General features: G+C 40.0%; 1 protein-coding gene across 1 annotated transcript in view; it reads left to right on the plus strand.

Moving 5' to 3' along the window:
* vipr1b (vasoactive intestinal peptide receptor 1b) overlaps nucleotides 1-24,987 on the plus strand; it is a gene marked incomplete at both ends in the record, with an annotated part of 35,613 nt that extends 10,626 nt beyond the window's left edge. The window contains 10 exons of the mRNA XM_080050617.1: nucleotides 11,344-11,444; nucleotides 13,157-13,254; nucleotides 15,102-15,234; nucleotides 19,938-20,091; nucleotides 20,525-20,585; nucleotides 20,682-20,754; nucleotides 21,956-22,047; nucleotides 22,658-22,787; nucleotides 23,121-23,162; nucleotides 24,796-24,987. Of these exons, the coding sequence (XP_079906743.1) occupies nucleotides 11,344-11,444; nucleotides 13,157-13,254; nucleotides 15,102-15,234; nucleotides 19,938-20,091; nucleotides 20,525-20,585; nucleotides 20,682-20,754; nucleotides 21,956-22,047; nucleotides 22,658-22,787; nucleotides 23,121-23,162; nucleotides 24,796-24,987 (1,076 nt within the window). The remainder of the gene's footprint in view (nucleotides 1-11,343; nucleotides 11,445-13,156; nucleotides 13,255-15,101; nucleotides 15,235-19,937; nucleotides 20,092-20,524; nucleotides 20,586-20,681; nucleotides 20,755-21,955; nucleotides 22,048-22,657; nucleotides 22,788-23,120; nucleotides 23,163-24,795) is intronic.
* Nucleotides 24,988-25,855: the final 868 nt, after the last annotated feature.

Raw genomic sequence — 25,855 nt, forward strand, 5'->3', positions numbered from 1 at the left:
GCGTCTGGCACGTTGGAGAGGTGTTCTCTTCACGGATGAATCTCGGTTTACATTGTTCAGGGCAGATGGCAGACAGCGTGTGTGGCGTCGTGTGGGTGAGCGCTTTGCTGATGTCAATGTTGTGGATCGAGTGGCCCATGGTGGTGGTGGGGTTATGGTATGGGCAGGCATCTGTTATGGACGAAGAACACAGGTGCATTTTATTGATGGCATTTTGAATGCACATGTGCATTCAAAATGCACATACGGTATCTCTGCAGAGATACCGTGATGAGACCCTGAGGCCCATTGTTGTGCCATACATCCATGAACATCACCTCACGTTTCAGCAAGATAATGCACGGCCCCATGTTGCAAGGATCTGTACACAATTCTTGGAAGCTAAAAATGTCCCAGTTCTTGCATGGCCAGCATACTCACCGGACATGTCACCCATTGAGCATGTTTGGGATGTGCTTGACCGGCGTATACGACAGCGTGCACCACTTCCCACTAATATCCAGCAACTTCGCACAGCCATTGAAGAGGAGTGGACCAACATTCCACAGGCCACAATTGACAATCTGATAAACTCTATGCGAAGAAGATGTGTTGCACTGCATGAGGCAAATGGTGGTCACACCAGATACTGACTGGTTCTGAGTCCCCACACCCCCAATAAAGCAAAAAAATGCACATTTCAGAGTGGCCTTTTATTGTGGACAGTCACCTGTGCACTAATCATGATGTCAGATCAGCATCTTGATGTGGCACACCTGTGAGGTGGGATGGATTATCTCAGCAAAGCAGAAGTGCTCACTATCACACATTTAGACAGATTTGTGAACAATGTTTGAGAGAAATGGTAATATTGTGTATCTGGAATGAATTTTAGATCTTTAAGTCCATCTCATGAAAAATGGGAGCAAAAACAAAAGTGTTGCGTTTATATTTTTGTTGAGTGTGTATATATATATATATATTGTACACTGTATAAATATAATTTAGGTTTACTGTTTTGGTGGAATAATTAACTTTGACGCAAACCAGCCTACAGGTTCCCTTACCACCAGGACCTTGTGCTGTCATTCAGACATTAGCTCATGGCTGACACATTGATTTGCCAACGTTTTAATTTCTTTTTTTATATATATTTGAAAGTGTATTGCAAGATATTGGAGAATATATGTGCTGCTCCCCATGCAAATGGGCATTTAAAGTCGTCAAAGGGGTCACCTGAGGACATCGGAGAATTATTAGAAACCCTGCAGACATCCCGAGGGGAACAACTCGCCGGAAAGTGGATATTAATTCATGAGCCTCATAAAAAGCTTCATTGCATCATTGTTATTTACAAGACCAATTTCAGAACTTTTTACATTTGAATAATGTTCCTATCATTTCACATAATGAGAGGAATTGACTGCCTGCGTACTCTGTTACTGCTTAACAGCCTCACCTCACAGACAATGCCCTGGGGAAAACTTTATCCACAATAACAATGTTGACCCTGTCAACCATCAGTTTCAGACATATTGTGTGTGTGTGTGTGTGTGTGTGTGTGTGTGTGTGTGTGTGTGTGTGTGTGTGTGTGTGTGTGGGTGGGGGGGTTTGTCAAACCCTGGATAAAAGTTAATCCAGGTTCCTGTAAACAGCATGCAGGGTTTACATAAACCAAATGTACACGTAAACTCAGTCACAGATTACAGTCAGGGTCTATGAAAACAACCAGGGCTCCAGCTCTTACTTCAACCTTTATTTTGGAACGAGCACAGTCAGAAAGAGAGAGAGAGGGGGGGGGGGGGGGGGGGGTCGATCAAAGATTCAGTAATGAAAGATAAGGAGGAGAAACAATGGAACATTTTCTTGGGTTTTCCTGAATCACCCCTTGACTCCCTCCTTCACAGCTCTCATAACGCATTAACAGTTTTTTTTATTCTTTAGGGGCCCTTTTTTCCTTTAATAAAATTTCAGCCATTTGCATCCCTTTTCTTTTAAAACCTCCTGTCCTTGGTTGCTGCGCTCACTACATAAACTAGACTATATTAACATAGACTTTCAAAGTTACGCTGAATACCTACCACACAATCCAAACTTACTCAACAAACAAGAGTGTTATACTTTCAACAATATCCTCCATTCTTGACTCAGTAGCCTTCGGGAATCCAAGAAAAATTTCACTGACATTGTGTGATTGTGTTTGGTTGACGCTGGTGGTGATGTAAGTTGCGAGGATCTATTTTTGTTTCCTTAGAGATGGGGGATGATTTATTTCTGCTGCGTTTCAATGGCATTTGCGAAAGTGTGAAGACAATACAAATAATCATTAGAGTTTGAGATTTAAAAGTAATAATAATCCATTGGCTCCAAGACTTTTACGTAAACTCACCATTTGAAGAACTCACAGGAATCAGAAAATGCCCCCTTGTGAAGTTGTGTATAGCACATTAGTGCATCATTCCTGTGGCTAGTCTAATTTAAACCCCTCAGGTGTAATGATACAGGCCCATGTTTAAATACATACCTATTTCTATTTAGTTTTCTTGAAAATGTTCTTGCTGGTATTTAAACTGTTGCAGTGCAAATAGAAAATTGTCCTCCTGAAAGTGCTTTTTCTTCATAGTGAATTTGTTGCTTGTGTTGACCTGGACCTCCAACTGTCACCATTGACCCAGCTGTATCCGAGGAGCCATTCGCGTCCTTCAGATAAAACTGAATTGAACACTGAATTGCTCAGTGTTCCCCCGTTCTTTCCTTGTGGAGGAGAACTCATTCATTCACGCTGCATTAACGTCATGTGAGAGAGCCGTGACTTCCATAGGCTCTCACAGAAGTCTGCGTTATCAGGAGATTTCTACTCAGTGAGTCATGAATCCTCAATCAACGGCCCATTCAAATGGGCTCTCTGCAGCGTACACACTTTCTTGTTCTCTTTCTTGTATGTGTCTCCAGGGTCAAATCATATTCACATTCAAAATCATGTTCCAGATGTAAAGCGGATGTTGCTTAATCGCTTGCTTGCCAAGAGTATTAGAACAGAAGATTGGTATCACTTGGTTGTCAGTACGCTTTATAAGATGCTATTAGGTATTTTACTTTGAGCCTAGTAGTTTTGATCTTCATCATCGAACTCTAAACGAGAAACAGATTATTGTTTCTCCGAAGATACTATATTCATCTTTCTCAATCCGTGTTTAAGTTTAACACATGGATCAACGCTCTCATTCCATCCAATTTGTTTTAACTTCAATCACCCCTTCAACATTAGAATTTTTTGCAAAATCAAATGCTAATTCTCATTCACAGATGTAGCAAACGTTTCAGTTGTCCTTACCTTCTGATGTGAGAGATCAGATATTATTTAAAGACTTCTTGTGCGAACCAGACTCAAGGAGGCGACCATACATGGCTGCTTTTCTATGACACAGACCCCCAATTCATCTCAATTAACATCCTTTAGCTTCTTAGTTTTAAATTATCACTTTATACTGTATATCTACACATGATGTTCTATATATATATATATAGGGAGATGTTATGGAACACTTTGATGGACTTAAGGTTTTGATATTTTAACGTTTTTCAAGCCTGAGGCCTTTTTTTTGCTAGCTGTAAACTTGTCTTGAATTGAATATTAGGTTATTAAGTTAACACACATCACTGGGGGGTTAACACACATCACTGCACTTCATATCAGCTTCAACAGCATTTGGATGTTTTTCTGTGTAGTTGCCTGATACCAAACCATTTCCTTAGATTTTTATTTCCACTTCTCAGAGATTTCAGATTTATGACCATGGGGTTCATGTTTCCTTCTTGCTAACTTCCAACTATTTACAACTACTGCTCTGGCATCCACAGACCACCTCAGGGAGATGAACACGATACTAACTCGGTAAACAGTCTTGCAGTTGCAATGGATTTCAGCAGGCGCCTTCCACAGATAAAAGGGCACATTTGCCGAAAGTTTCTACACACATTTACATATTCTGTGGGTGTGAAAAAAGCCAATCCATCACCTCTTAAAAAGCCTGTACAATTTTAAATCTAGACTCCACCGAGCCATTTTTGCATGATAAGGGGAACCTTTTTTCGTCCCCGTTTGATAGTGTTGCTGCACTCATGGAGACATTAGCACCCCAGAGAGTCAAACCGCACATTCGACACAGTGGGAAATATGACACTTCAAAAACGGAGGGCGTGCTTTAAACACTATATGTGTGGATAGCACTGTGAGGACAGAGGTTGAATTAAAAGCAAAAATCTGAAAAAGTAGTGGAAAACTAGGAGTGATTTTAACGTGCATTGATGTAAGAGTAAACTAATAGTTGAATATTCCTGAGTCTAAGGTAAAATGGCAACAATAAAAGTCATTTGGGGTTACACATTTTCACAATTTAATAATTGTCCGATCCTTTCTTAATTATTTGGTGTTACATTTATCAAGGTTTGTAGATTTTAATGTAATGGTGATTTGCTTTGGACTTATATCAGTATAATTAAGATCATTTGGACAGCGCACCCCAGAGACACATTTACCAGTCGTCCGTATATCTCAGGATAATAAGCAATTTGGGCTCTAATAAGAACAAGTTGTTTGTCATGCGGAGACATATTTTAATATAATTGGGTGCCTTGAGACCTCCAAAACACTGGGCCGGAGCCAACACAACAGTTTCTCTCCTTATTGAATTAATTTGTTGTCAACACAACACCTCAAGGTTGAATATATTTATTAGCATTTGTTGTCCTGAGACTTTTATTACCCACTGAGGCAGAACCAAAAGATGGATGATAACCGGCCAGTTTGTCGCATATCATCAACTGAAATTGTTCGTGGAGTGTGGAACATAATTTTTACATGTTTGGTCAGATTTTGGTCGAAGCAAATGCACCATAAATAAAAGCAAAGCATCGTAAATGTGCAATTACCAATGACAATTTGAGAGTAGAAAGGAACGGGATAAATTGTGTGTGTATTATTTATACAAAATTATTTTCAAAGATGCTCATGCCTGGAGAAGCTGGTAAATAAAACCAGATTTTTTTGCATTGCTTTATTAAAATTATTTTAATGGGAATGTTTGTGTCCTTAAGCTGCCAAAGCATTTCACAATTCCTACAATATATGAGTCGGCTAAACGCCCAAACAGATTGTTCATGGAACCAATCAAATCAAGCTGTGTAAAAACATTGTTCGCTTATAAGCATACTTCCCAGCATTCATTGTCTTTTGGCTAAAATAACCCCAGGAAGCTTTACACACACAGAAAAAGGACAGATATTCATGAACTTTTCCTGCAGCTGTTTTTCTGTTTCGCACAACCCACATCACTGTTTTTTTTCTTTGTCATCTGAGCATCCTACTTTGTTGTTGCTTCAATATGAATAATGGAAATCAAAACGGAGTAAAAGCTTTTACCTTGATTCATCTCTACTGTGCCTGCTATGAAAGAAGTCTGCAAATTCAGTGAATAAACACAAAACTCAAAGGTGGAACATCTTTGAGCCCATAAGTGAGTGTTTTGATAATTTTCTTCTAAACTCTCAATGATATAACTGAAATGGTATCACATGTACTTTTTTTTTAAAAGATAATTTTTTGGCATTTTCAAGCTTTATTTGACAGTACAGAGTTGAAATGGGGAGACAGAGAGAGAGACGAGGGGGGGGGGGGGGGGGTGACATGCAGTAAAGGTCCATGGGTCGGACTTTAACCCGCGGCCACTGCAACAAGGCCTGATCCAATATGGTAGGCGCTCTATCCACTACGCCACCGGAGCGCCTGATCACATGTACTTTTTATTATTATTTAATATTTCAACATGCTGCACATTAGATTATTAAGTATCACAGAAAAAACACATACGTAGATTTGGAGAAACAATACACATGTTTTCAGCAAAAGAATAATAAACTATTCATAATTTCAGTGCCATTTCACTAAAGTGGATGTTTTTCTTGCTGTCCCACTTAAAGTTAGACCGCGTGGCTAGGCAGACATTGCAGAAATTAATCTTTTATTGTGAGTGCCAACTTTGTCTGCTTGTCTGAACGATTGCCCACTTCGTCATCGTCAAGGTCTTTGTGGTTCTGAAAGAAACTGTAAAAAGACAACATTTTATAACATCTCAACTAACTACTTTAAACAGCAGTGGAATGTCATTAAGCCAAGTACTGTTCTTGAATACAGGAGCAAGGTATTTGTTCTGCTTCACTCGACTATTTACATTTTATTCAACTGTACAATTCTACTCCACGAAAGGAGGCAAATATTACTCATCTTACTCCACTACATTTGTCTGACAAGTGTTACTTCACATATTGTTGCATAAACTTTCTTTCCATAAGACTAAAACACAATTTAAATCCATCTCTAGGATCAGCTGGAAAATGTATCGTCACAGAGCTGAAAATAGAGCTTTTTAGAGATTCGTATTTCTCGAGAGACAGAGTTAAAATGGGGCAAAGAGGGGAGGACATGCAGAGAACCGACCACGGGTTGGATTTGAACAGGGTCTGCTGTGATGAGGACTGAGCCTAACACTACATGATGCCCTGCTGTAGATTTAACTACCCAACAGTTTAAAGAGTTTAAATGAGCTCAACCTAAAACACATCTACAGCAGTTAAATGCAACATACACATTAGTGCCGCAGTAAACGGACTACTTTAACTTCTGATAATCTAAGTTAATTTTGACATAAGGTTTGGAATGCAAGAATTGTACTTGTAGGGGAGTATTTGCAGAGTGAGTATTTAACCTTTTAAGTAAGTAAATATGTTTTTGCTGATTCCCCTTTTTCTGCAGTACACTCATGATAGGACAAGCCATAGGACTGTCAGGTATAAATCCATTTGTGTGGTCACAGATTGTGCAGATTGAGACTTCCCTAATCATCACTCCATTTTACTAAACCTGTTTATTGCAACCCTAAAGGTCAGACGTGTGGAAACCTTTAATGGAAAACGTTATATCTGTGGATTCCAGCACTTATTGAGTTTCCAGATAGATAGGGACCGATACTTGATAAACAAAAATCAATACCTGACAGAGCTCTAAAAGGCGGATGCCATTCAGGTGCACCACCATGTGTTAATAAGAAATGAATAAATTTCAATAAGAAACCAAATTTGACAAACAAGATTTCATCACTCATTCTTTACTGCATATGTCATATCAATCATCCCCTTCCCCTGAATAATGAGTGGTGTCCATGCAACTATATGTATCTCTCAGAGCACTGATAGATTTTTCACTGACATGACCATAAAAAAACTAATTGGAGTGTTTCCATTCAGAGATGATTTGCTGATAAAAAAATTCTGTTTCACCCTCTGCTGATCATCAAGGAAATAGTGATTTGCAGCTTCTGTTCTGCTAAACTGAAGCTGAAGATGTCACAGGGAACATCTTCAGCGTTATAAGAGAACTCAGGTGACCGTGACCCAGACTGGTGGGGTAATCTTTTTCCTTTCAAATTGCTCCTCGCTCCATGGCCAATGTGTGCCCCGCTAAAGCTTTGTTCTGTCACTCACACACAAGAAAATACCATGACTGCTGCTTGCAGTGGGACCTGCATCATCCAGGACATCACCCTGACAAAAAAAATGCTTCTTGTGCATCAGATCTCGCAGATAAAGCTGATTTGTGAAGGTAATGGGACTGGGAAAGATGGCAGCATGTGAGCTTCACTTCTTCTCTGGGATTTGTGAATCCAATATTATGGATCACTCTTCTGACTGTGTAAAAAAACACGTTACATCCAAAGGCACCATTCACACCATGTCTTAAACCTCCCACAAGGAACCTATAAATGTTTATGAAACAGTAAAAAATTTCCTCTGATGATCATAAATGACCGGTAACAGCAAACGAGACCATCAGTGAAAATAACGCTATTTTCATATAGTTATTATTAATGCATTTGCACAGTTCCGATATCCTGCAAACTATTATGAATCTTACAATCAGTAAATACATTACTATTGCGATGAGTGCTGCAATGGACATTTAATGTATGCAGCAGGAGCCTGAACATGCAGAGCCGTCTACATGTTCACAAGAGCATTTAGTTGGATTCTGAATACAAAGCTGAAGACACTTTTTGGGGGAACTGGTCAAAAGCTTAGAAGCAGCACTTGGGATAGATCGAGGGATGCTTTGCCGAGGCAGGTTAGGATTATGTTACCACAAGATAAAAACAAAAAAAAAACATTTAAAGATGAGACTATGCTGGAAAAAACCGGAACAAATCCAACACTTGGCAACTTGTTCCAGAGGCAAAGTCTCAACATTTTATAGGAAGGATAAGAGAACAGAGACCTTCTATTACTGAGACTGGAGCAGAAAAAAAACTGTTATCATTTAGCATTTAAACTGTAATCCAAAGCAGTTTGAAGCCTAAATTAGTTGTAAAGTTCAATAACACATGAGTATTAGTGATAGATGATACCTTTGGCTTTTCTGTCCAAGGGGAAGCATAAAGTAAAATTGCATTACCAAGCATCGAAATATTATCCTCTGAGACTGTGAGATGAGCTATATTTTATTGAGATTTACTGACTGATACTGATCAGTGTATATGTCGCCTGATACACTAAAAATCGTAAGATGACCCTATAGATGGATATCACTATTCTTTACAGCAGGGACTCCTAATTAAAGTCTTCATTGACATTATATGTTAAAAGAACATGAAGGCCATTCCATTGTTATTGGATTTTCAAAACCTCAAATATTGAAAGTGGTATGGGCTCCAGAAAATATGTGTCAGTTAGGCTGTACAGTCATCTCTCATAAAGTAGCTGTAAAAGGGTAGGAGGCTGGCAGCATAGTGCAGTGCAGAGACAAACGTACAAAGCAACACCTTGAGAAGGAAGAGGACATTTAGGTTTTTACAACCAGTACATGTGTAAAACGCTGCTTACAATATTCTGCATTTGAAATGACCTGGAGACGTTTGGCTTTCACGTTCTTCTCCATCCCCTTTCTGCTATCTTGTGCAGTGCAGCAGTAAATCTGTTGAAAGGTCTGATAGCTCACCACCCGGACTACACACTGTGGGTCTGAAAGATGACTTCACATCAGAATCTTGAGGAGGATTCAAGCCTGTGCCTTCTCCTCAGTACCGCACTTCCAAAAACCTCAGAATTGTTTTCATCTAATGACAGTTAGGGAGCTGGAAGATGTTGGTTTAATTAGACTGAGCCTATGTGTTTGTCTTTCTGTGTGTGTGTGTGTGTGTGTGTGTGTGTGTGTGTGTGTGTGTGTGTGTGTGTGTGTGTGTGTGTGTGTGTGTGTGTGTGTGTGTGTGTGTGTGTTTGTGTTTGTGTGTGTTTAGAGAAATGGATGGGGGAGAGGGGGGGCGGGGAATTCAGTAACATTATCCCAGCATGACGCCAAAATACAGCCAGGGCAGCAGTGATAGAAAACCTTTCCAGAGTGGATACCGACCTCCTGCTGCACATGCTTCCCTTCACAGACCAGTGCCTTCATATGATTCAAACATTTGTTCGTAATTGGACGAACAAATGTTACAAAGAGCGACTTGCCTGCTGGTGACTTTGAGGTTAAGGCCTCATTTTGGTAGAGCTGTTAACATAAACCTCCGATAATGAATAAACCACACATCCCATTAACAAGCCGAATTACTGTTACTATTTCTGCACCTGCAATTAAGTACAGACAGTCGCAGTCTGCGACTCGCAGAACTGTCAGGTTATTTCTCAAGTCGTAGAAAGAAACGGTTACCTGGATGGCCCTACAGATATGCAATTGCAATCATGTCTATAGTGACATACAGAGGCCCCTTTAAGCTAACCCCATAAGACGGAACTGCCAACTCTGCAATAGAGGAAACGAAAAATCACACCGGCCAAAGAATAAGCACAATTCCAATAATTGAGAATCAGAAAGGCAAATTAATTAAGCGAATCATATTATATCACTGGCAGAGAGTTCACACCCCTAGACAACTCTTTTGTATTGCCTATATCATTGTAGAGAAATGATTAAAAAAAATAAAAAATTAAATTAAATTATTCAAGAAAGTTGGACACAAAGTATAAAAAGATGCAATATCTACCTGCAATCAGCCCCAGTTGCTGCTTGGATGTGGCCTAGAATACAGTTGGTCGTTAAAACTAGACATGGAAGGAAGAAATAGGAGCCTGAATATTGTTGTTTGAGTTCCTATCATCACCCTTGTTTCCTTCTGTGACAGCAAATATGCTTAGTGGGAAATGTTATACCGGCCGGAATCCCCCAACATAATGAGGAATCGTTGATTAACATAATCCAGCAAGAAACTAAATATTCTAATCAATCATGTCAGCAAAACGTCATTTGTTCATGTAAATGAATATCTGTTACATTCAAGCCATTGACAAATGAGTTGACACAATGTTGATTAAGCCTATTAGCTCCATTAAACTGTCTCTGTATTTCTCAGCAATGTTTACAAACTGTTGTTGTCCGGTGACAATGGCGCTCAGGGCAGACAGGAAGCGATGCGTTTTACATCATGACAGAAAAAAAGGACAACAGCAAATTGCTGCAACAGGTGAAGGCTAAAGAACTGAAGAAGTGCCAACAACCTTTTTCAGTTGTTGATTAAACTGTTGGAAAAGAAATGTACAGCAGAAGGAATCAAATCCGTGAGCGATCACAGAAGGTTTACGTCATGTAGGTGTGCGAACAGTGTTATTGTAATTACTCAGTCCTCCTCATGGGGGTGACAGAAGTTTTGCACTACAGCTTTAAGGAAAAGATCATGGCCTTTCGTATAGAAAAAGGCTAAAGTACAGAAATGTTCTCTACTACATTCGGCTCGGACTGTTTCCCTGAGAATCTAGTGTGGTACACGAATGCAGCGCTGCATTCACTCGTCGCTTCATTAATTAAAAAAAGGTCTGTGGACACGATCCAGGAAGTGATTAGGCTTCTCCCCACAATATAATTGGGCAAACAAATTAATACTATGTAAACAAGGTTTCTACTCTAGGGGACAGGGTTGTGTCGGTTGACTGGCGCGTGTTAATCTTCACTTGTCGATTTGAGGCGACAGAGATCAGAATGTCAATATGTGTAACAGTCAGGTTCCTTTCCTTTCTTGCACAGATAGTGCTCGACTCAATAATGGCTGACATTAGGTGGATAGAGCAATTTGTGGAGATTTTCCTAGTTTATTTTTTTCCCGTGGGCCAAACAAGCCAGTATATAAGGTCACTGACATTGTCACTCTGAGGGTCACAGTGGCAGCACATGGGGCGCTGGAGCAATTACAAATGTGATGAGCAGATCAGAGAAAAATATCGACTGCGTGGGTGACTGTGACCTCTTTATGTCTTCTCCATCTCCAGGTAACCTCTCCAAAACCTGTACAGCAGATGGCTGGACCGAGATGCATCCCTTTGACATCGCCGTGAACTGCGGATATAATCTCAACAGCACAAACGATGATGTGAGTAAACCCCCCTTGTAGTCTATATGTGGCAGTCAACGGTCACATCAGAGTGGAAACCATCTTGAGAGCCAGTGGGCAGGCAGAATTTAATCAAGGCATCTTTTCCACTCTCCGTGGGTGGGTGTCGCCTGGTATATCAGGAAAATAGCTGTATGATTGTTGTTTTTTACAACTACAGTGTTGTCTTATGTATTGCCACAAGTGACAATACATTGTAATGCAGTATAACACTCCACTCACTAAAATAGTTTGTATGTCCATTGTGTTATGGCTTCGAAAGGTATTGTAATTTCAGTGATTGTTCATCTACTGGTGAAATGATTCAGAAACAGAAAATAGATTCGATGAAGCTAACTTATGATCATATGTGATTGGTTTCTTCACTTTTTCTTTGCGAGAGTTATACAAGAAGATCGATACCACTCGTGTGTGTTTATTTACTATGGAGCTTGAGCCACAATAGTACGAACCATCATGGAAATTGCTGCAATCCCTCGACAGTCCACATCCACTGTTATTACCAAAAATATTGATTACTGCCACTCAAACCCACAGATAAGGAGTGTGAATAAGTGAACATCCTTAATTGTTTGTTAAAGCAGGCATAAGTATTAATTCAGTTTAGTTTTCAAGTATGGAAAGCACATCTGGTCTGCTCTGAAGAAGGCGGAGCAGGGTGAAGAGTGGATGTGCGCGTGTGTTGGTAAAAGCTGTCCCGGTGAGCTCTCCATAGTGGCTGCCTCATTCGTATGCCACATGGGAAGTCAGTAGGGACCTGGCCAGTGTAGCCCTCTAAAAGGAATTCAATGTCCGTCTTTCTGCATACTTGATACAACCCAGGGCTCTTAATCTCATTTTCATCAAGCACAAAACATACAGTGCCATGGCAGCAACATTGTGCCCTGAGAGCTTACATGTGCTGGGGCCAGTGCTCTAAAAAAATCCACTATGTTATTGCAGCATTTTTGACTCTGGCTTGGAGCACGCCAGTAGATGTAGCTGCATTAAATGCTTTTCACTTGGTAGAGGAAGGATTGGTGTTATTGTAAATATAACTTACTGTACAGTATATCACTTAAAGGTTGTTGGTGTCTGTAAATTAGCTCAGTGTGAATGTTAGCAGATAGCTTAAGGGGACAGTTCAGTATTTTTTAAGTGAATATGATGGTTGTATGAGGTACTTATGCGTAGATAGCCTGCCACCTTACTGTATGGAGATGTCGGTCAGATCGGTCAATTTAAAGAGTTTGGGGGAGACGTTGCTGTAACAGAAGTCAGCATTTTACTGTTGCAGAGGGGGCCAGTGGATTTTTATTTTTTTGCTATATACAGTATAAATGCTTACCTAAAAAAAATATATTTGTTCAATTGTACACTAAAATAACTGTTTCACACATAAAATAAACCCTGCAACAGTAAACTGTAGCCTTCTACAGCGACGTCTCCTCCAAACTTATTGACCGCCATCTCAGGTAATAAACTAACTATGCATATTGTACCTCATACAACCCCACTTCAAACATTCTGAACTATCCCTTTAATATCAGTCTCTTTAGTACAGCCATCAAGTATGGATCTATTTAAAACTGATAATTGCAACACATTTGTTTATTTCAGATATACAAAAAATAGAAAGGAACCTCTTTCAACCTTTTCTTTCAACTTTCCTTCACTGTAGATTGTATTCATGTTTTTTTTTTCTTCTTCAGGGCAAATTCTTCTGGCAGGTGAAGATCGGCTACACCATAGGCCACAGTGTTTCCCTCATATCACTCACCACAGCTATCGTGATCCTCTGCATTTTCAGGTCAGGCTTGCACACCACACCATTGACATTGATTGTATGTTCTATTACAGAGCTTGGCTGTTTACTCCCCCCTGTCACTTTTTTAAGGAAAGTTTGAGATATGAATCCTGTTCCTGGCCTCATGTGGTCATTTGTTTAGAAAAAAGTTATAAGAGGAAAGAATAAAGAAGAGAAACAGTGTGTGAAACAGTTGTGTGATGCATCAAACAATTTGAACTGTGGTGATTTGATCAGTGCAGCTTCACGCCCGGAAACAAATAAAAAAGGGCTTATGTTAAAACTGTGAAAGAGAAGAAGAAAAAGACGCAAACACTTTCCGGGCAACATCAATCAAACTAGATTGTCCTTTTATCCCCGTCTGTGGCTTGATCCTTTTGATGGCACTTATCTGTAGCTGCGTGGAGATTATACATCTGAAGTGGGCTGGTATTAAAGTCTCTGATATGTTTGCTATTTGGCAGGGCAGGGATTAATTGAAAACGCATCACAGGCAACGGCAGTCTTGACGTCAAGAATATGACAGACAATGAATATGAAGATGACTCACCTGATACTGTAGATTTCTTCAAAAGAAGATACTTACCTTTGTTTGTGCCATTTCTTCACCAAGAATCCCCGCGTGGCCACTCTTAGCTGGGAAATCATTCTTCTCGTCACATGGGCCCTTCTCTGTTTCACTTGATCTCAGAGAATGCACGGCTCATTTTCACTTCACAGCTTATTCTATCTTCCACCAAAACGTCTATTATCACAATAATAAAAAGTATAAAAAAAGAAAACAGCCATATTAGATTGATTTTTGAACTTCTGTCCTTTATACCAACATCTGAAGCAAGCCACACGATAAACTGCAGAGCAAATTTGTATTTTAATTTTAGGCATAGGCACAAAAACATTAATAGTTTTTTGAATTAGGTTTTCCGACTGCTGGAACAGAGCCTGGTACTCTGTATGTAGCTGTTAAATGGAGCTGTTAACTTTATATGAATGGTACTGTCCGCCTGTGTAAAATTGAATAAGTATTTCACAGAAGGTTTTTTTTTCAAGCCCTATTGGTGTTACTCAGGGTGAGTTTTTTCTTATTTTAATTTATTTTGATCACCAACATAATGTGCTGGTGTTAAATAATATATGAACAAAAATATGGTCTGTATTAACACATACTGCTGCAGCTTCACAGAGAATGATTGTACATAATTTCATCGCTTTGATTCTGTTGAGCTTCCTCCTCTCTCAGTAACTGACCAGTTAGACTGTATATCAATCAGGCAAAAAAATCAAATAAAATAAAAGCTGTCATTTAAAACAGCAGTCTGCTGGCTGAAAGATAAGGTGAGATCAAGCTTTTATGATTCTATCGGGCACATGCCACATCAAAGCTATAGACATCTTTTTTCCTGCATTGGGACCAAGCATCTACACCGCCGCAGTAAAACAAATCCTTGACACAACCGCAGACAGTCTGTGCCTGTCTCTCTCTCCCTAATTATCTAACCTGGTAAGTGTAATTTGGAAGTCAAGAAATAATAAAAAAAATTGATGCTTTAGGATTTTTTATTTTTATTTTCTGATCTGTCATCTTGAAATCGACCTCTCCTTGTCCACGTAGTTGAGGTGTGTGACGGACAATAGAAAGCATTCACTGTTCTCCAAAGCAGACCCACCCAGACAGTGGTTAAAGGAACTCATCAGCTTAATTATGACTTCAGTCAGGCAGTGTGTGATTTGCCGTCATTTTAAGCTATTAAGACATTGGATAATAGGCATGAAGCACCTCCTTATCGAATTGCAATGTGTGTGTGTTGTCCCTTTGTCTTGACCTCTTTTCTTTCTGTGCGTCCCAACAGGAAGCTCCACTGCACCAGGAACTACATCCACATGCATCTGTTTGTGTCATTCATCCTGAAGGCCGTCGCTGTGTTCGTCAAAGATGTGGTGCTCTACGAGGTCGGGGAGGTGGACAACTGCTCCTCTGGCTCGGTGAGTTGATCATTTCGGGACTCTGCTGTTTGCTGGGGGGGGGGGGGGGGGGCGGGGGGACGACGACGACGACACTGTCTGTGTATGTGTCAAAGGATACTGACATTGGTCGGCTAATGATCCACGTTAAGCCGACTAATGAGATATCGCCTCGGTTCCTATGGGGATGAAAAGATGGATTTCTGTAGCGCTAAAAGAGACACGGAGGGATCTTTAAGTGGTTCTGTCAAACAACCACTTTCATTTATTACAAGGACAAAGTCATGGTTGGGATCATTTGACTTCTGAAGGTTCTGAGCTGAAAGGTCATTCTCAATATCCTCTTTGGCTGATTAACTGAGTCAAGTGAGGTATTTTGTCGGATAGGGCTGAATTGAATGATTGTATGAGGAAGACTTATTTGTCTTGCTCTGTTGCATTGGGAGAGATTTTCTGGTATAATATTTGCGAAGTGTTTTTCAAGCCTTTACCTCTACTGGACTTTTGAGGCCAATTAGCCCATAAACTGAAAACTGCACGGAATAGAAATTATGAATATATCGGGTGGATCTTTGCCGTGAGGCTGTTTAGCAATATTCATAATTATAATAAAATTGATTTTGCAGCTGCCAAAGTGAAAATGCTATAAAATAATGTTTTATTACTTATTATGATTGTTTTTTTTGTTATTATTATTATTATAAAATACAACATACATTAACATTGGAAACAGGGGGAAACAGCAAGCCTAGTTTGCCTTACCTGTCCAACAACAATTTTATGCAAAAACAAGTTATGGTTTTACAGAAATTCACCCAAAATACTTATATGAGAAGAAACTGCATTAAACAGTAGCTGAATGTGTTAAGCCCATAAAACAAGGCTCCCCCTAAATCATGTCGGGCTTATGAACCATTTATGCTTGGAGTGGTACCAAACCATGACGTTTGGATGTCTTTCCTTTAGCCTTCCCCCACCAACAGAAGTGCCTGAAGCCACAGTTAGGCCTGGGAACGTGAGGTTTATGTTACATGATGTGGCCACACGGCGAGAGGTGTATGTCTCAGAGTGTATGTATTAGCGAGCTCTCTGGGGCTCATTTGTGTTAATGGAACTATTGTGTTGACAGGAGCCAGCTGTTGTTCTCCAGCAGCTGAAAGATACATTATCCAGACAGGTTTTGGTTCTATATGCTCATTGTGACCCTAGCATTACTAGCAGTTACATTACAGATGGGTGTATGTGTGTGGGTGTGTGTTCAGGTGCATGGCATGCTATGTTCATTAACCTTCCTCTACGGTTGCTGTAGTGTCCCATTACATAAATGTATGATATAACTGCTGCAGGTAAGCTTATAACAAATGCATTATGTAAGGTACCTGTGCCTTTGTCACAGTGTGTGTGGCATCATTCATCCCACTGATAGCAGGGTTTTTCAAATGCATCTCTAGTGAATAATTTGTACTGATTTACATGCATTACAAGTAGCAGAAAGGTAGTTGGCATGTCGATGGTTCCCCCCCATCGACACGCCAGGTGGGAATCAATTTATATCCTCAGCCTTGCTGCCAGCTGCTTGAATAAGCTGTTCAAACTTTACCTTCAGGAAGTGGATCCCAAAAAAACAACAACAGGAAGCTTCGTCCATCGGTCATGTTAATCAAGTGTCAACAGGCCAACTCACCAGCCATTAATAGACACAGCGCTGATGTCGAAAGACGATTGGATTAATCCAGCAGACCGTTTTAATATCAGTAGTAGAGGAAGTTCATTAAAAAGTCAAAGTAGCAACACTGCCTTGACTAATGTCAACATTTGTGAAAATCAGTCCTCCTTCTTTGTTTGCACATTTAGACTCTTATACTCATACTTATAATGGTAAGTCCTCAGTGTGCGTCCTCCACAAACTGCCACTTTCAAAAAGTGGAGTTAAAATAACAACATTCTGCCCAATTTCTTAATTTATTTCCTAAAATAAATAACAAACCACAACATCTGTAATCAGTTAATAAATAGCAACAACTGACGGTGTCATTCCAACAAACTGGTGAATAATCATTGTATTAAAGGTCACATATTATGCTAAATGCACTTTTTAAATGTGTTCTAACATATCCATGGGTCCACGGTGTGCCTAGAGACTGCCAAAATATTTTAAAAAATAACAATCTCTCCTGTTCTCACTCTCCCCCTTTCTGAAACCCCCATCCCTCCCCCCCAATATACTCCAGTCAGAATTTTCCCCTTTTCTGACCTCACAAACTGGAAAGCCAGAAGCTTCCACTGTGCAGCCCACACCCCTATTTCTTATTGGTCCACGGCCCTGACAGACAGAGGGCGAGGCGTATCTGGCTTCGCTTCCGGACAGGGGGCGGGGGCAGCTCAAAGATTGTATATTTACGAGGGGAGCTGCAGCTCTTTTTAAAAAATAGGCCATTGTGAGATTATCTGAACATCAGCATAGTACAATAAATTATCTGAAAGTTTTTTTCAGCAAACAATTAAAGAAAAACGTATTAGGGACTACTAAGACCATATAATATGGTGTATAATAGTACCGAAAAGTGTATAATATGGGAGCTTTATACTGCGACTTGAGAGATACAGTTTGACGTCTTCACTGGTGATTAATGATGCCATTGTATCCATACAGAGTTTGGCTCCTCTGCAGGGACTCTGTCTGACACTGGTGACACTTCCCTGCTCATTTATCATCCTCAGCACTTCATGTGGAGACAAAAGGTTTTAGATCATGACTGGTTTGTCCTCCTTTCTGCTCTAATGTCTGTGAGGTGAGCTCAGCCTCTTGACAGAGAAGCAATTGCTTCAGTTGTGCGTGCCCTCATTCGGTTTTCTTTCTTTATCTTAGTTGGTTATCTTCTCCACCATCCCAATGTCTCTCTATCCATATTTTGCTTCAGTCCATTCCATGATCACACTCCATCCTTTTCACCCTTTTTATCAATTCATCCCATGTTTCACAGCTGCTTCCCTCTCACAGGGTCGTGTTTAAATGGGCACAGTATTGATTTTATTTTCATCTCTGCAAGACCCTCGCTGCAGGGAGGAGTTCTGAGCCTGAACAGCTTGAACGTGGCCCACGGAGTCAGCCTTGGACATGCACAGTGAAAGTGTGTTTTCTGTGAATTGAGGAGGCTATGAGAGCGCTACACGCCACACACACACACACAGCAGCCCAGCCCACACACACACCATTATACTTGAGTTGAATGACAGGGTTGGGCAGGAGCAAACCGAAGTCTGGATGAATTTACCCAGTGTGATCTAGAAGTATTGTGCTGTTGAGCTGTCAGCCAATCAGAATAGAGACTATTTTGTTATCCTGCACAATCTGGATGTTTCAGGGTTTCTTTCTTTCTTTCACTCTGATGGTTTCGCTTCCTTTAGTTGGAGACAAAGTGAAGGAAATCAAAGGAACTGAAATTCTTATAAAGTGTAAATAAAAGGACGCCCTTGCCAAAGTGGTGACTAATGGCTTAACAATATTTACTAATGCTTTGTAGATTAATAATCCATAAATAAGTACAGCATTTTGGTATATCTCTCCTGGGTGTTGAGCCATAAATAAGGGCATAAATACAGTAGAAGGCAAAGTTTTTTATTTTCTTTTTTTTTTAAAGCCCCCTCCCAAAAACAATGACACCCTCAAGAAAAACTCACCGTTACTATAATGTAGTAATTTAATATAAAGTCAAAATAATAAATTAAAACTAAGAAATAAATATTGCAACAACAGAAAACACACTCGGGAGCATCAAGAAAAAGTACTTTAATGTTTATAACCAGCGTTGTCAAGACCACCTGAACAGACACTTTTCTGAGATCGAGACAATACAGAGTAAAAATGCGTTGATTTCCGAGACAAAATCAAGATCTTGAAAAAGTGGTCTTGAGAACACTACAACACAGGCTACACTTGGCCTATTAAGCAGTAGTAAATGATTTACCAATAATATAGCCTTTGGTTATATGCTTATACATTGTTTATAAAAGGTTTCTCATTAGTACGTGGTACTAATTACATTCTTGAATGAATTACTTCCAAGGTCATTGTTGAACCAATTTTTAGAAGGCAATTGTGATTTAATCACATCCCACACATTCAATTGAAAGTCTATTACTTACTGACATTATATTCAGCATTGTGCTTCATTTGAATGGCACTTGGAAGATCCTCCCCTATAGGACATATTTCAGGTGCTACAATTTGACTATACTGTTGAGATAGAAAATAACCATTTTTACCCGCTTACCCATCACCGTTTTAAAGTCACTGAGGACACAAAAGTGGATTGTGTTGGATGAACCTGTGATTTAAATGCTCAGAGAGATGTTTATTAGTAAGATACATATTAGCTAACATTTGTTTGTTGACCCTCACTTTGCTAAAAGACATTGTACGTTGATTGTTGTCTGATGGGCAAGTATAGAAATGTATGCTTATCCGTGTTAGCATATGCTTGGCTGAATCCATAAGAAAAAAATCAATTGTGGCATTTTAAAGTTTGAATACAGACAGCCTGCACCCAAAGAAAAATATAATCAATATGTACGTTTTTTTTCTACATGCCGGCTCTGTCACTTTCGGGAATTAAATTGCGGCATTATATTTTCATGGTAATCTTGTTATTGTTCGATATAGATAGATACACTTAGGAGATCATTGTGAAATAATTGCTTTTGTTTGCTATGTCTATTAACAGGTGGGCTGCAAAGTAGTGATTGTGTTCTTCCAATACTGCATCATGGCCAGTTTCTTCTGGCTGCTGGTGGAAGGCCTTTATCTCCACGCATTGTTGGCGGTCTCTTTCTTCTCAGAGAGGAAGTACTTCTGGGCTTACATCCTGATTGGCTGGGGTGAGAATCTCTTAAAGACCTACTTCACTGGTGGAAATATGAATGTGTATTTAACTCTGATAACCTTTGTAGTATAAATGTGCAAAAATGTCAGAAATCTGTTCATCCTAGCCTGAGAAAAGGCAGAAAGAGTGTTATATGGTCTCACTGTCTCACCCTACATTTTACCATGTGTGACATCACACAAGGTAAAATGTAGGGTTAGGATTAACAGGACAGCTGGTCAAAGGGAAGACTGAGGGAAGACTGAGGGAAGACTGAGGGAAGAAAAACGTAATTCATTATATTATAACGGCGATTTTATAATGACAGAATGTCGGTTCGATATGGGTGAAGTATTCCTTTAATGTCCTCAAAAGCTACAGGCTGTGTGACCCAAACATATGTGTGATGTAATAATAACTTTGGTGTATACTTTCATCTTTGTCACTAGGTGGTCCGACGGTTTTCATCACAGCATGGAGCATCGCTAAAGCGTACTATAACGATGTTGGGTACGGAAATAACACCACAGGCAATGAGTGCATTGGAACATCTTGGTCTGATTTTGCTTTGACCTGTATTTGAATATGGTTTACCTGCTTCTCTAGGTGCTGGGATATAATCGAGAACACTGATGTCTTCTGGTGGATCATTAAAACCCCTATTTTGGCGTCGATCTTGGTAAGTTCACAAGTTTCGAGCACCTTTTGATTAATATTCATGCACCTTGAGGCCGACTTTCCAAGGTAAAAGTAATTGCCACCGAGAGACAAAGTGTCTTTGTGAGTTCACCTCATATCTAGGTAAATGTCTGTCTTATTAATGTTATATAAAGGCTTTTGAACTCAGTTTTAGTATTCCTACTGTATGTCAACCTGACTGAGAGGTTGGTATGACTTCAAAAATCGAATTTCTCTTGGGAAAGTTGGCAGAATTGTATTTGTTTTTTCTTGACTGACAGGTTATCATCTACATTATTTTTCAGCGGTATGTTTAGTCTTCCATTTCCATTTATAACACAACATCACTGAAACATTGAGGATGGTTCTTATAACATCAAATAGCATGTGTGTTTCTTTTGTTTTTTTTATCTATACAGAATATACAAGAATCATTTTTGAGCGTTAAATGTTATATTCCCAGGGCCAGTAAGATGGTCAAAATGAAGCTATAGCCAGCATCAGCAAAAGCAAGTGTAGTTAGAAGAACAGACAGTGTGTTTGTGTGTCATGGTGAGTGAAAAATGAAGACACTTTTAGAGAGGTGTGAAAAGCAGGGTAAAAAAGTGTTAAACAAGCTCAAGCGGCTACGATGGAGGGTGTGAAGTGGTGAAGAATTGCAGTAAAGGAACTGCAACATAATTTTGCCATTGCTTTATGAATGCTTTATTTTGCAGGTCTAGAATTTCAGAATATTTTTTAAAGCAAATACCCTCAAATAACTATTTAATTTGGCACCCATTATACAACAGATATCCGCTCATGTTGAATTGAATTCTTACATGTAGACACAGTTTTCATACTTTTTAGTAGCATTGCTCTAGGGTCAGCAATGTAAGTAGCAAATGTTATCATTCATGAGATGCTAAACATTGAACCTATTTAAAGTCTGCATGTAAGGGTAGTCACTTGACTTGTAATCATAACAGCGCTGCTAGCATGGTAGACTGTTAACTTGTTCCATGCTCAACTGACCTACTTTACAATGACTAAAAGTCTCTCATTCAATTAATTAGATAAATGAAATGTATCATATGATCATTCTAACACGCTTTTTTCCCGACTTTAATATTGGAACAATGTAATATTTCTACTGTATACTTCATTAACCACTTGCAAAGAAAAGAAGGAAAATACCCTTTGTGTTCTCCTTTTCTCCTCAGATGAACTTTATTCTATTCATCTGTATCATACGAATTCTTCGCCAGAAAATCAACTGCCCAGATATCGGAAGAAATGAATCCAACCAATATTTGTGAGTGAGCATTTTCTGTGTTTCGCATTCTGTACATTCCTACTTTTTTACTCGCTCTGATAGGAACCATCAACAATCTCTGTGAGGACGGAGGGGAGAGATCGGGGCCACACTGTCAAAACTAACTGCGTCAACTCATGTAAACACAGATTTTCTAGAATAACAGCAAGCGGAGAGTAAGATATACAAATGTCTTCCTGTGGGTACAAATGGTGCTACAAATTATATTTGAGCTGTTTCTCCTTTTAACTTCGTCTGAGCAATTTAAACTTCCTTGCCGAGAGCATTGCAGGGGTGACAAATCCTTTTTCGACTTCAGGAAAGAAAGTCAGGGTAGGAGATACAGGGCTCTGTGCAGGATTTTTTCCTTTGACAGAGCGTCACCTCATAAGCAAGCCATAATGTATGAGCTATTTCCACCCTGACACTTTTTAATGGCGTTTTTCATTCCACATCTCTGGCCTTCCCTGACCAAAAAAATGCAAAATGATAAAGTTCTTCAGCAGTTGTATTTCATTATTGGCACATACAGTATACGTAGAGACAGATTGAAAATTGGTCCCACTGGAGGGCGACTTTTGAATCTGCAACGTCTGCTCTGTCATTTCAGGAGACTGGCAAAATCGACGCTGCTTTTGATCCCTTTGTTCGGTGTCAATTTTATCGTGTTTGCGTTCATCCCGGAGCAAGTGAAGACTGAGCTGCGGCTGGTTTTTGACCTGATTCTGGGTTCATTTCAGGTGAGTTGGTGACTTTTTTTTATTCCAAAAAACCCTTCTACATCTTAAATGTTATGAAAAAAAAACTGGGGAAGATGTCTGGGCACTTTTTGCTGGCTGATTCAGTGGCAGTGTTGCCGTTTTTAAAACCCTTGGAGATATTTCTGTCCATCAGATAGTGAGGAACAATGGAGAATGCAGCCAGACAGCACAGCTGCATCGCAGACTGCTTATAGAAACCATGGAAACTTTTCCAGCACTTTCTTCCCCATCAGTCATCTCACCCAACTTTCTCATTATTACTGCAAACCACTGTCTGCTACTGCTCTTATCTGTGTTATTCTCTCCATTTAGGGCTTTGTGGTCGCAGTTCTGTACTGCTTCCTCAACGGTGAAGTAAGTACCCCCTTCACAGTCATGTAAACATCATTGGTATAAACACAGCACTGTTTAAACCTTGAGATTTCCGTGCCGATTGTACCCACATGCCGTGGTGATTCTCAGAAAAGGACCTCTATCCGTGTAGGTTTTTTATGGCTCCTTCAGTGCACCATTTACATACCCAAGGTCCAGAAAGATGAATGGAGATGAGGGTGTGAGTCACCCTCAGCACTGGAGCACCTTGCGGTATATTTTCTTCTGCACTCTCTCTGCCTGTAGGGTGGGAGGGCCGTAAAAAAGCACAGCCTTCTTGGCAGAGACCTATTCGATGATGTCTGCAGAGGCTCTCTGTGGGCACATTAGTTATGTTCCCAGGTGCTGGGCCAGATTGAATCACAGTGACGGGCTGGATGGCGAGGCTTTGACACTATGCTCTCCGAATTTTAATCAGTTGCAATCTGCAGGGGTCCTTCTTTTTTTTTTACCTTTTAACCCAAGTGTGAAGCCTTGGTGGCGTTAATAAGTTTTTTCAAATTACTGCAGCCTCGAAAATGTACAGCCACAACAAAGCAGATGAAATGTAATATCGACAGGAGACGAGACATTACTGTCATTTTAACAAACATGCAAACAAAATAAAACCAAGGGCGGTAAAATGACGCATGGAAAGTTATTTGCAGGGAGACAGAGACCACCCAGGACAGGCTTATTTATTACCTCTACAGAGATAATATATACATTTACAATTGCTACAATCAGTTTGCTATCTGTCTGTTAGTGTGTGAACTTTTCAATTAAAGGTGCGGTTAGCGATCCTGGAGAACGCTTGTTGTGAAAATCAATGAATATCTCCTCATGATCCACGTATTGTGTGCGCACTGAAAAAAATTATAGAACCTAGTCTGTGTATTAACACCAGATTTTATTTCAGCGAGCACACACAGTACGTACAGTTAGCGGATTTGACTGATTTTGACAAAAATGAATATTGACAACAAGCGTACTCCAGAATTTCTGACTCCACCTTTAAAGCTCCCATATTATACACTTTTCGATAATATTATACACCATATTATATGGTCTTAGTGGTCCCTAATACGTTTTTCTTTAATTGTTTGCTGAAAAAAACTTTCAGATAATTTATTGTACTATGCTGATGTTCAGCTAATCTCACAATGGCCTATTTTGTAAAAAGAGCTGCAGCTCCCCTCGTAAAATTACAATCTTTGAGCTGCCCCCGCCCCCTGTCCGGAAGCGAAGCCAGATACGCCTCGCCCTCTGTCTGTCAGGGCCGTGGACCAATAAGAAATAGGGGTGTGGGCTGCACAGTGGAAGCTTCTGGCTTTCCAGTTTGTGAGGTCAGAAAAGGGGAAAATTCTGACTGGAGTATATTGGGGGGGAGGGGTGGGGGTTTCAGAAAGGGGGAGAGTGAGAACAGGAGAGATTGTTATTTCTTTTATATTTTGGCAGTCTCTAGGCACACCGTGGACCCATGGATATGTTAGAACACATTTAAAAAGTGCATTTAGCATAATATGTGACCTTTAATGTTATTAGGTATGCTACGGTAAACTGTAAAATGAACTAACGTGGTAAATTGTGATCTTTATTAAGTTAAATTGATATCGTTCTTCTGATGCGTTGTCAGGTCCAAGCAGAGATCAAGAGGAAATGGCGGAGGTGGCACCTGCAGAGATACATGGGCGCCGACACCAAATACCAACATCCATCCATCGGCAGCAGCAACAACTTCAGCACCCAGATCACCATGCTGACACGGTGCAGCCCCAAAACACGCCGGGGTTCATCCTCCTGCCAAGATGACCTGTCCTGCATATGACTCACGCCAACAGTGATACAGATCTGCTGTAAAAAAAATGCTCTCATGCCAAGCGTTAGGCAGAAACAACACAGCACATGCCATCTCCATAATACATAAAAAAACACATGTCTTCATTGCCTCACGCACTCTTTCAGGATGTGTTGCTTGATTGTGATCAAGAAGAGTAACAAGGGGAGAGAAAAATAAAGAAAGTAGTGTGTCAGCTTATTAAAAGCTTAGGCTATAATCCCTTCTTATTAAAAAAAAATTGTTTTAAGTGACAAAGATACAAGCGCATTGCTTCACAAGCACAGCTTTGGCACATACAAATGAGAACCATTCACTTTCTGTCTTTGGAGTTCATGATTCAGCGCACATTTGTGAGACGTATCATTGTGGATCATTTGGTCAATTATTATTAAGTTCCCTGTGCGCTCAGACACTGGCCAATGCAAAATGTCACTTATTAATGGGGTTAGGTGATGGATCCAAATGTGAACAGCGACAACAGACCCGCAATCTGATGTAATTATGCGCTGATTAAAAATCACTCAGTGGATTCCTGCAGCTCCAAACGAAACACGGCTGATGCAAAGACACAGCCGGTAGAAGTAAATGGAGCTAAAGTGGGAAATCACATTATGTGTGTTTTGGCGCCGGATGCGCTGAAGTGATCGCAAAATATTGTTTTTAAGCATATTTTAGGCAACAGAAAAGAATGTAAATGAACACAATGTGTTGTGCAACATTTTGTTTTGGGTCGTGTAGGAAGCCAGCAATAGAAAAACTTCCCGTTGACCAGCAGGAAACTTAATTTCCCTATATGCCAAATGGATGACACTTCAGATCGGTTGACCAGTGTGATGCTGCTTCACATCGATGGGTT

This window comes from Ammodytes marinus (genome assembly GCF_949987685.1).
Source record: "Ammodytes marinus genome assembly, chromosome: 21".
NCBI lineage: Eukaryota > Metazoa > Chordata > Actinopteri > Uranoscopiformes > Ammodytidae > Ammodytes > Ammodytes marinus.